Genomic DNA, 14777 nt, shown 5'->3' with positions numbered 1-14777 from the left:
CACCTTAGCTCCGGCCTAGACGCGGTGACGAGCATAAAGTCTAAGTAGCTGCCCTTCTAGAAAACTAATTCTAGGTAGTTAACGAGCATCTATCGTCAATAGTGGCTACTATAATATATTGGCCTTCCTTAACGCATTAGCGAGATCATGTGGCGACACAATAGCAGGGATATACTTATTAATATCTAGACGGCGACAACGGTTCTGGCGGAAGATCCTACGAAGTCGATCCAAATTTTTAGGATCTAAATCCCGAGGTAAAGGAGGATCAAACTAGATTTAACTAATACTGACTTTCCCTATTCTAATATATTTTAGTCGCCGCTCACTTATTAGTTACACCTCTTCTTCGGTAAACAGAGCGCGGCTCATTACAAGATAAAGTAATAGGAAAGAATAGGATCTCACGGCATAACTTAGGATCGAGCGTTATTTATACTTACCCCGGCCAAATTCAGCCAATCTGCCTAGCGTGGTACTTCTTATTGCCACACCCCTATAGGGCCCCTTAGTGACCCGTAGTACATCACGCTAGGGAGCCGTTAGAAGACTACGATAAGCAGTGCTTTACAAAGCTATATTTTCTTTACTTTATCACCTAGATTGAACTATAAGCAGCTCCCTTATAAAGTCGAACGCTAACAAGCGAGCCATAAGAGTCCAACCTTCTCAGATTGCACTACTATAGCAACTCCCACCCGAAAATAAAGCAGTATCGCTATCTTCCGACCTCAAATCAAAGTCGGGGCACTTCGTTCCCAGATCCCATCTAAATATATCCCCTCTATCCTCACTCTCTAAGCCTAGAGGCAAGGTTATTAGAGGTTCGCCACGAGCCTTAGCTCTTTAAGCGAACGGCCGTACCGGCTCGGATTCTAATATACGGAATAAGTCCCCTTAGGATACTTACAAGAAATACTACGAATGTGATTTAGCCGAAATAGTGATTGTATGCGTTCGAGCTTCCGATAGGCGCTACACGGGCGATTCGTCGATTCTCTAGCATAGATAGTGACAAAATTCTGAAGGTTCTCCATTCGACAAACCATAAGAATATCGCCTCCGTCTAGGAATTTTTCCGCACCTCTAATACCCTATACACTCTTAGCGAATTTGACCCGCTGTCACTAGATCATATTGTTGCCTACAAAGCTTTCCCGGACCAGCAGTAACTCGCTACTATTATGTCCTAGGTTTGTGCCTAGAATATTTGCACTAAAAGACTAAGTTACTAACAAAGTGTAGCTTCTAGAAAGACTAGCTCATTTAGTAACCTAGGGATTACATCATACTACTTTATATTGCTCCAGCGTCCTCATAAATCTTAATGGGGAGGTTAAGATCGGTAAGCCGAATGCAAGGACGCCTTTTCGGATATATTACCTAACAGAACGAACAGCGCGGGTTAACTACTATATCCCCCGGTAGACAAGCCGCGTCTAAGCGAGTGACCTAGCGCTTGTGTCGAGAATTATAATAGAGTTGATGCAAAAATACGCCAAGGACGACGGGGCAGTCGGTATTGATAATCTTGAACGCTGGTCAACTTACCCAGCTGCCATAGAATTTCTTTCTGCGATTACCTTAGCCAGCTCCTTTGTAGAACTAAAAAAGGGTTGTGAGCCGCCTAGTAACTTCGCTCTAAACTCGCTTATTGTTTTTTAGCAACCCTTTTTGACAGAAATTCGGTGGAGTCTCGGCGATCTTATCGGCCTGGCCTAGTTTGCTCTTATATCCGCTCGTACGTTCTACTCGTACACATCGAATCCAAACGGAGGTCCAGCATAAAGGCCGGAGCAAAAGGGCCGGATAAAACAATTAGATCAAAGAAGGGAATTTAAATGAATATTCGTTGCCCCTAATAACCGAGCTCTAGAGATAAATAAAGGATTATACGTACAACTACAGAATTGTCCGAATACCGGTGGGAAGACTCAGTCATAAGAATATGAGGGTTGGCAACGATTACAGTTTTCGACAAGTTATCTAGTGCATATCTTTTTCTAGGATCACGACACAAGGGGCCTACAGTCGCACTGGAGCTACTTGTCCGATTCCTAGCCGAGATAATCCATCATTTTACGCCTTGCATTCTTCACAATGTCTATAGCTTCCTAGCACGTCTAAGAGAGCTGAGTAAGTAGGGCTTATTCGTCCTTATTTCGGACTAGTGCTAACTCTTTAGGCCTAAGAAGACCGCAATCTTTATTGAAGAGAAAGGCATAAGGATCGTGTGTGACATGACTAAATATAAGAGATCTGACCATGGACTCCGTCGCCTTAAATACACGTTTGGACCCCAACTAGGTTTTCACAGAGAGTGTGACGAAAGCTTTGAGCTGAGCATTAGTAAAGCTCTTGATGCACCTATTTCATAAGGGTCAGCCGAGCCACGTATGAATAGCGGAAGACATATATGTCGTGTACTAAAGAAGTGTCGTGTACTAAAGAAGTGTTGCCTAGTAAAAGTATACCGACTCCTACGGTACCTACAATTCTCTATCACTATTTGCCGCGGCGAAGGTGGTGGCCTGTGACCCGATTGCGGCGAATCTATTCTCCCTTATCAAAGAGAGGATCGTCCTGGTATTCCTCGAGTATATTATTCAGTATATCAGTCTTATCAGCCTTGAGCGAGGTACGACGGGTTAATTTGTTCTGGTTTCTGCAAAGCTCTTCGTAGCTAAGGTACAGTAATACCTGCCCAAGACGCACTGCAATAGGGTTCAAGTGAGATGGCTTCCTATCGGAATTAAGTAATTTGAGGTAATTCGCAGCTGCGCCTATGCCTCTCCATTGCACTAGGAGGCCTAGCGCCGATACGTCAAGTGACTCGCACAAATCCCAATAGCCCAACAGGGGCTATAGCGTTTGCTCGAGTTCCTCCGCAATGAGGGGATTTGCGCTTATATAGAGGATGCGCTGAACTCGAATGTCATTAAGCGTAGGATCGTAAGAAAAGAGCAAACGTTTCACGTTCTGCACCCTATAATTGAGCGCCATTGGAACGGATAAATCGCCCGCGTTAGTACTAACAAGCTTATCCATATTCTCTGTTTGGCTGGCCATGAGGCGGCCAGATTCCGGCCGAATAGATTGCTCTCCCACATTGGAGACTTCATTGCTATACGGAGGTGGCGTCGGATAATATGAAGCTCCTTCGTCAACATTCGGTAAAATTATCGGGGCATGAGGCGCTATCATAGTGTGAGTCTCCGAACCTGGAAGCTCGCTTTCGCCCGGACTCGGATACGAGTCCAAAGGCGAAGATCAAAATGGCGCTCTATCTCTAGGTGTATATGCGGTCACGGGTGAAGTCATTTCAACGCACGAGTTGGGATCACTGGAAAGGTTCGGTTCGGTGAAGGGAGAAGCACTTTCCGAGGGAGTATTGGTGAGCAAAGGCGAGTCCGCCAAACTGGAGTCTGTGTTATCAAGTAGATTCAGATAATTTATCCACTGTTGAGAATCGCCAAGGGTGGATGATGCATCGTGTGTTGAAAGACTGAGGTCGTAAGGAGACTGTGGTGGAAGGAACGGAGCGGGCTGCATAGCACCAGTAACAGTGCTTTCTTCAAAAGAGGATTAGCAGTTAGATAAGTCGAAAAATAGCGCGATCACATTCGATATTACCTGATGCTGATATAGACCAATCCTGAACAGCCTCTGATACGTAAACTCTATCCACAAAACATTCGAGTCCGATGCCCACTGTACACAGCTGAGGCCTCGTTAGCTTCCGAAGCTGTTCTAGGTCGGCTCCAAAGTGCCGAACGAGCTACAGAAGTTAGGACGAAATATAGTAACTGAAGCAGGCGACTTACAGCTGCAAGGTGCTTCTTATCCAAAAGAAGAGCGTCCGCAGCGCGAACGCATTCCTGATAAGTCAGCTCCAAGTTCCTCTAAGAGCTTGAGGAGAATATGCTCACCCTGAAGCTAACCAGAACAGTGAACGATGTATGGCAGTCGTTTCGATAAGTTGAGGAAAAGGGCAACCCATCGAGGGCAGCCAGTATGTGCTATCTGGCAAAGCCTGCCTATTTAGCACGCTCTAAGACTTCTGCGATCTGCCTCTTATCTAATTGTCCGATTTCCTCCAGGATTTTGCCAAGGCTGTTTACCAGCTATTCCTGAGTTAGCACCGTTCAAAAGCGAGGTAATGAGTTAAGGCTCACTTACGCCAGAGGAATTGTCTTCATCCCACTCTTGACCGCATTTCGGGTAAGAATCCTGAGAGAGAAACGAGAGGAACGTTATTGAGTTTAATGGACGGGCGGTTACCTGCAGACCGACGTAGAGAAGCGTCATGGTGGTATTAACAGCCCGTGTAACACCCAGGCAGGAATGAATGGATAGAATCAGCGATCGACGCAAACAGAAGGAAAGGACGCCGTTTGGCAGCTAGGAAGAGAGCTCCAGCCTGACTTTTTGGAGGGAGAGAAGCAAGAGGAGAAAAAAAGGCCTTTTAAGAGCCTGGAAGGAGTAGGGGTACTGTCGACCCCTGATGTGCCTGACTTCCGCTGCAACAAGGGCGCCTTCAGCTTCGCTGACAAAACGGGTACTGCGGAGGTCAAGGCCGGATCCAAGCTTGCCCTGAAGCTTGCCGTTGGTGCTACAATGCAGCACCCTGGTCCTGCCCTCGTGTATATGTCCAAAGCTCCCGGCACGGCCAAGCAATACCAGGGCGACGGCGAGTGGTTCAAGATCCACCAAGAGAGCGTCTGCGACAAGAACAAGGACTTTACTAAAGACGCCTGGTGTACTTGGGACAAGGATCGTATTGAGTTCACGATTCCTGCGAGTCTGCCTGACGGAGAATATTTGATTCGACCGGAGCACATTGGTATGACTTCTTCTAATAGCTGGTATAAGCAAGAATACTAATTGCCGGAACAGGTGTGCACGGTGCCCACGTTGGGCAAGCCGAGTTCTACAACACGTAAGTGAAGCTTTTTTATGCCTCTCATAATTTTTGAGTGGATACTGATAAAGTTTTCAGGTGCGCTCAAGTCAAGGTTGTCGGTGGTGGAAATGGAACGCCCGGGCCTACCGTCAGATTCCCCGGTGCTTACAAGAAGGATGACCCTTCATTCAACTTTAGTATCTACAATGGATACAAGGATTATCCTATGCCTGGTCCGGAGGTCTGGACTGGCGCGTCGGGCTCTAGCTCTGCTTCTGAGGTGGCTAGCGTCAATGCTACCGCTGCCGCTACCGCTATCGCTACTACTTCTAATGAGGGACACGAGGACACCTGTGGGAGCCACTACGTTCGTCGTGCTCACCCTCGCGCCTTCAGCTACTGAAGCAATAGGTAAATCTCGGGTCTATTGTTGATCCGTTGGGGGCACTTTGATGCACACTGAGCCTCACGCAGCTCGTGCCAGTCTTACCGCGCCTTTCTGTATCATCCAGAACTATGTTGTATTACTATGTTGCAGAAGTCCTAGACAGAGATAATAGCGCTGTTAATCACACATAGAGTCCAATATATCTGCAACTGCTAAGCAACCAGCATCCTTCATATATGTCATTGTTCCTGCTGGCGCAAATAGCCATTCAAATGGACTTCCGCACTACCTAGTCTAACACGGTAATTAATATAAACTAGATCTTCTCTTTAGATCATAGAGTTATTTCTTATATTTTCGAAATGTTTTTATTAGGAAAGCATAGTACTTTGGGATATAAACTAGAATAGATATAAAAAGAGTATATTATTTTAATAACCGAGCAGTAAGAACCTCTACGCCTTCTCAGAGTCAAAAAGCCGAACACATGCTAGCCTGATAAGATGAGCATATTTTCTCCTAGCTATTAGAGGACTCGTGGCAGAAGAGCAGTATATCAACATTTAGTAAGTACGGTTTGTCTTTGACGGAAACAAAGTAACATTCATAACACGTCTAAGGCTTAGAGCCTGCGACATGAATAGTATACAGGTAAAGGCGTATAAAAGTACAAATTCTTCCCAGACCGCCTCAATCTAGCTCCTCCTCTTCCTTGCTCTGACCAAGCCATATGCGCCCATGGCCCACTTGATCCTTTTCAAATTCTAGCGACAGAGTAGACAAATGGCTGAGCACAGTCCCAATGGCCACATCACCCTTGCTTCTCTTGGTGCGACCCAGGTCATCAAGCCACTTCCACTTGTTGAGGGCAAAGTAGACGAGCGCAATCACGATCTCTACACCAATACAGTATGCCCAAAGTCGAACCACATCAACGACATTGGTCCAACCGTTGGCCGTCTCCAAGGGGATATACTTGTCGAAAGGATCAGTGATCATATCCCGGTTAGAAAACCACCCGAATAAGCAGAAACAGGTTGCCAAAGCGTCCACACCGGCGATGGCAGTGACCAGCGGCAGGGATGGCCAGATTGCGCCACCCCTGGTCACGAATATGAGCCAATTCTCCGTTAAAGCTACTTCCAGGAACACGATCTCCTGGATAGAACCCCAGTTCTGAATAAAGCCACCATTTGGTAAGAACATAGTTCCGCGAATGACCCATGTTCCCAGGGCCAGTAAAATTCCAAGGATAACAGAGATGACCCAGATTTTCGGCAGTTGCCACTCCACCGGCCTGCGCTCGTAAGAAGCGTTGTCATAAGCCACGGCCACAGTGGCAAGATCAGCAAATAGGGCGAGGAAAACCACCAACTCGGTGCGAATACTTTCATTGATGATGATCATGGTGGTGACAAGATATATCTCCAGATGAATACAGAGAGCGATGCGATATTGTATGTATGCTTTCATCCGCTGAAAGATTTGGCGAGCCACCTAGGTGAAATTAGTCACAGGCACTAAGATGCAGAAGTAGGGCGCAATATCATTCACAAACCTTGATGGAATCTATAATGGTCGAAAGGCCAGGCTCCAGGAAGACTATGTCTGAGGCAGACTGGGCGGCCTCCGACGCCCCTTCCACAGCGATACCACAGTCCGCCTTTTTGAGCGACGGTGCGTCGTTGACGCCATCACCAGTCATAGCCGTGAGATGCCCACGTTCTTGCAGCATGTCGACAACTTGATATTTGTGTTCTGGAAAGACTTCCGCGAATCCATCCGCCCTTTCAAGCAGTTCGCCAGCCATAGCGCCGTTAAGGCCACCGCTGATCAAGCGTTCTGAGTTATAAACTCTTGTTCCCAGAGCCAGCATCTTGCAGGTTTCCTTTGCAATAGCGGTTGCATCTCCGGTGAGCATCTTGACTTTGATGCCTAGATTTTGGGCTTCTGCGATTGTTGAAGCGGTATCTTCGCGTGGTGGATCAAACATTGGCATCATTCCCAACAGAGACCACTCTCCGCCTTCTTTCTGCACAGCAACACCTAAAGAACGGAACCCACGGTGCGCGAATTCAGTTGCCTTCTCCCTGTAAAGCCTTGCGGTTGCTTCCGAGCACTGTGCCAATTGAAGAACTGCTTTCGGTGCCCCCTTGGTGCAAGTATACTTCTCTCCATTGAGCGAAACGACTGAAACGATGCGCTTGGAAACGGGGTCAAACGGTGTGAAGCTTTCTGTTTTCCACCCTTGCTGCAGTATCTCCTTGGCTTTGGGATACTGGTTTACTGACAAGATAGTCACCTTATCAATAGGATCCAACGAACGAACGTTGTGAGAAGAAGCCAGAGCCGCGACCGCAAACATCCAGTTTATATCAATACCTTCAGCGACATATGGTTCTCGGATGCTTAACTGATTGGCGGTCAGAGTACCTGTTTTGTCTGAGCAAAGAATGTCCACGCCCTTTCATCGTCAGTAACAGTTCGGTTCAACAGGACAAGCAACGAGATGAGAGGAACCACCCGCGTGCTTTTCATAATACAAGGACTCACAGCGAGAGACTCGATGGCAGTCAATTTCTGGACGATTGCTTTTTTCTTGGCTAAATAAGCAGCACCAACTGCCAGCGTGGTCGTCGTGACGACAGGAAGACCAACTGGTACACCGATGATCAACAGACTGAGAGTGTAGTACAAAAGAGTCTGTTCCCCCGGAGAGGCGATTGGCAAGTTACGAAAGAAGCCACCAATCCACATTGCCAGTAACCATGCCATCACGAGGACCAGGAGGCTGGTGCCTATGCTGTCCATAACAATCTGGAAGTGTCCTTTCCCGGAGGTTCCTTGAACCATGGCGGCAGTGCGACCTACAAAGGTCTTTGGTCCAGTAGCTTGGACAATACCGTAGGCTTTTCCACGTTTGCATCCCGTCGTATAAAACACGTCGTCACCGGCAAAACGATCCACGGCCAAGGATTCACCGGTGATGGCCGAATGATCACATGAGAGAACAGGATAGTCGTTGTTCTCTTCATCTTCCTCCTCTTCTTCCTCGCCCTGAGAGTCTTGCTTCCTACCGAGCTTGCCTTCTTCTCGTAGTCTCTGATAGCGATCCCATCCTTGATCTTTCTCCTCATAGTCGCAGACAACCTTTGCATCGGCAGGCACTGTCTCAGCCTCTTCGATGATAATCTGAGATGCAGCAATCAAATTAGTCACGCCTGATTTATGATATCCATGCCCAGGTAAACTTACCACATCACCAGGAACAAGTTCACGAGCTTCTGTATCAATCTCTTGTCCGTTTCGAACCACCGTGCTACGCATCGCGATGTCGGCTTTAAGACTGGCCACCACATCCTCGGCCTGTTTTTCTTGGTACCAGCCGACTGTCGCATTCAAAGCAAGGATGCCAATGATGACGCCAAAATCAACCCAGTCTGACAACCCCGCAGCCAACAAAAGTGCAATCTCCATAACTGTGGCGGAGTGTCAGTGCAAAGATCAAACCAGAGTTTTGTATGTCAGTCCTACCATAGAGAATCGGTCCTTGGAAATAGTTTAAAACCTTGCGAAATTGGTTGGTTTTCTTGGCGGTCAATTCATTAAATCCTGCCGTGCGCCGCCTCGCCTCCACGTCGGAATCTGACAGACCCTGATGGATATTGGTGAAGCCCCATTCTTCCGGATACTCCTGTCCAGCACCGACGAATTTCCAACGAAACTTTCTCTTCTTCCATGGGGCATACCAGACACGGTTTTCAACGACCTTGCCCTCTTCTTTGTCCCCTGTGCCGTCTTCCCTATAGTCTGACATGAACGTCACGAGACTTTCATACTCGTCGAGCTTTGCATCCTTCTTATAGGAAACCACAGAGGATCTGCGACGCGCGGATTCGTCCCCAACATTCCCAACGTTGCCCTTGGTGCGGGACGACATATTGCTAGTGGGCCTGATGGGTAGGGCGACAGTGTCAAAGGGCAAATAAGATATCCTCGCCGCAATCCTGTCGAACAATTAGGACACAATAGATTGAACTATCTAGGTGAAGCAGTGAGAAATTATATCCGCGACAGAAACGAGGCAAGCCAAGGTAAATGGATACCACCCATGCAGCGCAGAAGATAGGCTGGCAAGCGAACTGCACAGGATTCACATCCACTTGAGACTTGTCAATTGTATGTCATTGAGCTTAACAGATGGAAGGGTGTACCATTTCATAAATTTCAGGACAGGCGCAAACAGCGAGACAGAGAAAAATAAAATAATTTCCACTCCGCAGCGTTCCGGCCGCAACTATCTCATATTGACCATCTTGCTGGGTGGGCGTTTTAGAGAGAATTGACTGGTTCGGGTAGACTTGCCACCCAAAGCTTATCCAGACATCCGTCCTGCATCAAAGCGGGGACGAGACAGAAGCTCGGTGCGCTCCGGGTGCCGCATTGCGCCAGCAACGGACAGTTGTTGGCTCAACACAACCCTGGGTTGGTACCATTCCAAGGATGGAAACATGCTTCGAATGGCAATACCCCTCATACGTGCCACGAAACTGGTAGTACTCTTCGAATGTATGAATCATGCAATTTCAAAACAAAGTGGATGACATCACCGCAGAGCTATTCGCTTCCAGGTGCTCTCAAAGCTGCTAAGCACCAACGCAGTCTAGGTTTTGTACAAAGCCTATATAACTGGGTGGGAGTGACAGTAAGTTCGCGCCACTTCAAAGCAAGTTTTGGGACGTGAAGCGAGCGGGGATTTTGATTCACGGCTGACAGTTCTCGCGGGGATGCTGACGGCGTCTTCTTTTACTGCTTGCCCCCTTCGATCTTGCTCAATTCACCCAACGTCGCGTTTTGTCGACCATATTTGGGGAACAGCACACCTGCATTGACTGTAAGTTAAAAGGATAACTCTGGAGCTTGCCGCGTGAAAGGTCGAAATTAAATTCTCACCAATTCAACAAGCTCGGATTTCTACAGGAAATTAATCACCTTCCACGTCAGTCTACCATATACGGAATTTTGTCATGCCAGCTATCACTACTACACTGTCCAGAGGCGATCACGGCATCTCCAATGGGCTCTCCAAGCGGGGTTGGGCTGGGCAGGAGCCGGGTGTGATCCTGGTTTTCTGCATTGTGTTCATTGTTGGTTGCGGTATCTTTGCGCTTATTGTACAACGAGCAATCAAACATCGAAGAGAAGAGCGGGAGAAGTGGGTCGTGACAGAGATCAAGGACGACAATCTCCCCTCCAACTAGCGTTAATTGGATCGTCGCCCTGTCCATTTCATCACTGTTAAACTGGCTTTACTTTGTACGGTCCTTTGTCTGAAGGCAACCCTAACGAGATGGGAGACGGGATACGGTGAAGAGGACTTGCTTAGGCGATTCTTACTCTCACTTCTGCCTTATATGATCCAGATGTTGAACTCAAGGCACTCGATAATAGGCAAAAAGAGGCGGAAAAGAGAGGCCAAAGTAGGGCAGAAGCAATGCATGAAACGGTACACTCGCTTCGAGGCTTTAAAAACTGTGTACACATTAATGATCCCTGTTGTATCAACGCGTTGGTAATGAATGTGATGCACGATATGAAGAATGAAGAATTGGCGGAAGTTGATGAGCGAGGAGTTAATGACGAAGAAGGATGCAGGACTTATATAGAAACAACAGGAGAGACAGAATTTTAATATGAATATCCCAAGTTGATAGAATTGGCTACGAGCGTGAGAGGCTATTAATGACCCACACAAAGGATCTAGAATCAAAGAGACAAGGAAAGGCAAACACATCTTAAGTTAGATAGATTCTGCTTCACGTCTTATTTATCTTACAAGAATCCGTTTCGCCTTCTTTCGCCGACACTGTTGGCGCCACAGGTGTATCAGCACATTCAACTTGAACAATCTCATGATCAATTCTCCCATCGCGGGCCTCAATCACAACTGCGCTTAATTGATTGCCGTATAAACACGCTGAATCCAGACCAATCGCATATCTGCCCCGCTGCAGACGACGCTTTGCATCGTGCCCAAATATCACCGTCGTGTTGGACGCTAGACTGGCTTGCCACCGATCCCATTCCATAATCCAGCCTTCTTCTCCGAAAGTTTCAGTCGGTGTAAGTCCATTTTCATTGCTGGTTTCACGGACCAGGCTCCGTATATGCATTACAGCATGTGGATCCTGCTCTTCAATTGGGATGCCAGGAACGAGGCCTGCATGAACCACAACCAAAGTGTCACCGAAGGGTGATGTTAAGTTATGAGGGAGATTGATGCGCAAGATCAAAGGCAAAGCCGCAAGCCAGTCAATCTGGTGCGTCGAAAGTGCCATTGCTGTACTCTGCGTTCTAGGGCTCGCTCTCATCTTCATCTCGCTTGTAGCAGATACACCTTTGTCAAGGATCTCGGGATCTCCGGCGGTATCACCTTCAGGGGTTTCAGGTACGGCTGGACTGTCAGTCAAGCCTCTGGGAGGTACTTGACTATTCCGCACGGCATTTATTTCCACGACCGCATTAAGAACTGCATTATCGTGGTTTCCTCTCACTGCGCTGGCTCCTAGACTCATGGCTAGATCAACAACACCAGGGCTATCGGGCCCTTTATTGACTAGGTCGCCAACTAGTATGAGATGGTCTCCTTTGCTTTTGTCGAAGCCGACTTTATCTAGCAGTGCTTCCAAGGACTTTCTCATCCCATGTACATCGCCGACAATAACCAAGCGTCCATTGCGGCCATTTTCAGATGATGGGAGGTACTGCTGGATGAGGTTGGTCGGTAGGTCTGAGATAAATGTTGTGATTGGAAAGACCTTGTCCGGAGCTTTGGTGGGGGTCATTTTCAGGCCTGAGATGTGGATTTGGAGGTAAAGGGAAGAGACGATGATGTCAGTGAATCACTGCTGTATGATATTATAGAGTAACCCAATCAGGACTAGCGTAGTTTAGGGTACATGGACCTCACCATGCAGCGTGTATCCTATGACACAGCTGGATTGGGACCTTTCACCCTTTTGAGATCAAAATCTAGTTGCATTGAATAAGTGACAGAAATATAATACAATGACCTAAAATATATCATCCAGCATAATATCAGAATCCGGGGAGCCTATGTATTCCGCAACCTCCCAATAATCATTCTCACCCATCGGCGCATGTGAATGGCTGAATGCATCACCATGTTCGGAATCGAACATCATATCATCATACCTGCGAAGTGGTTGAGAATATGCGATTGTGGAATATGAACTATCCAGGGAAGTTTGAGTGGAATCCCCGGTGTCTGGGCTTATCTCGAGGTTTTCCCCTATAGAAAGGGCGTCAAAATCACTTTCGAGATCGGTTTCATTCAATATCCATCTATCACATGTGTCGTCCCCGTGGGTATGTTGTGTATTGAAAGAGTTGTCTGGAATTAGAAACTCGATGTCGGGCTGCTGAGAATGTGTAATCCAATGGCCCGTAGTATCGTCTGGCTCAGTTGCTTCTTCGAGAAGCAGATCTGTGGGAAGTACCCATGTTCGCCTTGGGGGAAGCGTGAGCCTGTGAAGATTCTCTTGGGCAACATGCCACAGGGAGGAGTCAATTGCAGATCTGAGACCCACAGGGTGCGCGTTTATCGTGACAGCATCCGCATGGGATGAATGACTGTAGCGTAGCAAATCCGCTACTTTTGGTTGGATGAAATGGTTATCACCTCCTTCAATCATGGACGATATGGCTTTTGTAATGATCGGGATAGATACTACTCGCTGGTTCATAGCCTAGATACAATTAGCTCTTGAGTTGCATGTGGCAGTGAAGACAGCTCACTTCTCGATATTGCGCATTGAAAGCCACAGGCATCATGGACGATAAGCTATCTATTGTGAAATGGTTTGAAATGTGAACTCCCAGATCAACGATGGTGTTGGATACGACCAGTCGTTGAAGGGCAAGATCAAACAGTCGTAGAAGATCCCTTTGTGATGGCGGCGAAAATTGGGCGAACTTCTCAGCTTGTGTTGCTTGGGACATAGCATCGTCTGGATCTGATGCAGCGATAACGTGGTCCATTGTTTCGTCCGGGACTTCTTTCACAGCGATCACCGACGGATCTTGCTCAAAAAGATCTATATCAAAATTGGAGTATTGGGAATGGGCCATGTTCTCAACGTGAAAGCCATATTCTAGACAGATTTCAAGGGAGGTCAGGACAAGTACCGGTATCCCAGGTGGGGGACATGCGTCGGGGGCATTGACCATCACGGCGGGCAAGGTCCAACGTTTTCTGTGACTGGCTTTCCGGGGCTCTCTGCGCAAACCAAGTTTGAGGGAGAGAGGCTCACAGTTGTCGCTTTTCCTGGCATCCCCGTCTTCGCCCTCCTCCATCTTGAGCCTGGCAGAGAAGCCGAGATCCGACCAAATCTGAAGAACAACGGTCAGTATTTGATGGTAAACATCATCTCATAAGCTTACCTTCAGACCGCAGAGGTGTGGCTCCAACCGTGAGACGAAAGAGGCCACCGCATCTTCCGAGTCCCAGTTGCTGCCAATGAAAAAATGCAAGTCCAGCTCTGGTGCTTCTGTAATCCAGATATCCTCCAACCTTGACCCCGGGGATACTGTGGTAGGTCCGTGGCTCGGAGACTGGTTGAAGTGTGCGGCTGTGGTCAAGCTCAGCTGCAATTGCAAGCCTCGGATTCGGAGTAGGCTTCGGCCCAAGTCGACTTTCTGTGTCATGTTGAAGACACCTCAATTCTGAAGCACACAATCAAGAGCTGAAGCCGTCTTTCTCAAAAATCGGCGATGAAGAAAACCACTGCGGAAAACATCAGCAGATCGAGCTGTGGTTACGAGCACATGATGTTCCCGGCTGGGACAGGAACAGCCCTAATCAACACTTGAGAAAACGCAGCATATTCTCAACGCTATCAAGTTTTCGGATCCGCTAAGTAAATTTCCATCGCAAGAGTAATACGAGCATTATCGAGTGGTTCCAATCAGGGCTTAACAGCAATGCATCTCAAACTAGTGTGGTCAATCCACTGAGTTCCGGTCCTCCCTGGATGTCCAATATTGAGTCATTCGAACAATCTGCTCGATTACCCTGTCCTTCTTCTCCTCAGTATGCAAAAGTCAGCATTTGAGCTCCAGGACAAGTCCCATGAACCCCTCCATTCCAGCGCTGGCCACCGGGTGTGCTTCCGACTTCAGACTAATCGTCTTGGTCTCAAAACTAACACTCCCAAGGATACCCTTTATGTATGTATTGGATGGGCAGAACCAGGGGCGCGTTGCCTCTATGTTCTCGATTGGGATTCACTGGTTAACGAGAGCAAACATAAAGGTCGTAAGCTTCTCGGGGCGTTGCCGTGTCCACTCATCCAGGCATCATGGGCTAAGCCCTAATCGATCCATACTTACAAACGTATATCTCTTTAAGTGCGTTTGCTAGCATCTACCAAATGCTCCTCACCATATCCCCTGTATAGAAACCGT

General features: G+C 47.6%; 5 protein-coding genes across 5 annotated transcripts; 1 reads left to right on the top strand and 4 right to left on the bottom strand.

Annotated features, from left to right (window-relative positions):
• Positions 1 to 2303: 2303 nt before the first annotated feature.
• PENARI_c017G03964 (uncharacterized protein) lies at positions 2304 to 4308 on the bottom strand (the record flags this gene model as incomplete). Its single annotated transcript, XM_022634298.1, has 7 exons — positions 2304 to 2367; positions 3332 to 3572; positions 3634 to 3721; positions 3825 to 3878; positions 4059 to 4124; positions 4180 to 4230; positions 4282 to 4308. The coding sequence occupies 7 exons, from the start codon at positions 4306 to 4308 to the stop codon at positions 2304 to 2306; spliced, it is 591 nt and encodes a 196-aa protein (XP_022485770.1).
• Positions 4309 to 4617: 309 nt separating this feature from the next.
• Positions 4618 to 5306, top strand: PENARI_c017G12305 (lytic polysaccharide monooxygenase auxiliary activity family 9 protein; the record flags this gene model as incomplete). The annotated part of the gene is made up of 3 exons (XM_022634458.1): positions 4618 to 4843; positions 4897 to 4939; positions 5000 to 5306. 3 exons carry the CDS (start codon positions 4618 to 4620, stop codon positions 5304 to 5306), a joined length of 576 nt encoding a protein of 191 aa, XP_022485832.1.
• A 675-nt stretch (positions 5307 to 5981) lies between these two features.
• PENARI_c017G06359 (uncharacterized protein) lies at positions 5982 to 9231 on the bottom strand (the record flags this gene model as incomplete). The annotated part of the gene is made up of 5 exons (XM_022634342.1): positions 5982 to 6788; positions 6850 to 7755; positions 7845 to 8483; positions 8547 to 8770; positions 8826 to 9231. The coding sequence occupies 5 exons, from the start codon at positions 9229 to 9231 to the stop codon at positions 5982 to 5984; spliced, it is 2982 nt and encodes a 993-aa protein (XP_022485844.1).
• A 1876-nt stretch (positions 9232 to 11107) lies between these two features.
• PENARI_c017G02767 (metallophosphoesterase family protein) lies at positions 11108 to 12136 on the bottom strand (the record flags this gene model as incomplete). Its single annotated transcript, XM_022634273.1, has 1 exon — positions 11108 to 12136. One exon carries the CDS (start codon positions 12134 to 12136, stop codon positions 11108 to 11110), a length of 1029 nt encoding a protein of 342 aa, XP_022485872.1.
• A 228-nt stretch (positions 12137 to 12364) lies between these two features.
• Positions 12365 to 14018, bottom strand: PENARI_c017G11203 (uncharacterized protein; the record flags this gene model as incomplete). Its single annotated transcript, XM_022634432.1, has 3 exons — positions 12365 to 13060; positions 13110 to 13703; positions 13755 to 14018. 3 exons carry the CDS (start codon positions 14016 to 14018, stop codon positions 12365 to 12367), a joined length of 1554 nt encoding a protein of 517 aa, XP_022485772.1.
• Positions 14019 to 14777: the final 759 nt, after the last annotated feature.

Source organism: Penicillium arizonense (genome assembly GCF_001773325.1).
Source record: "Penicillium arizonense strain CBS 141311 chromosome Unknown PENARI_contig017, whole genome shotgun sequence".
NCBI classification, from domain to species: domain Eukaryota; kingdom Fungi; phylum Ascomycota; class Eurotiomycetes; order Eurotiales; family Aspergillaceae; genus Penicillium; species Penicillium arizonense.
Note: the sequence above shows the minus strand (reverse complement) of the source record. Positions and strands in the feature narration are given on the sequence as shown.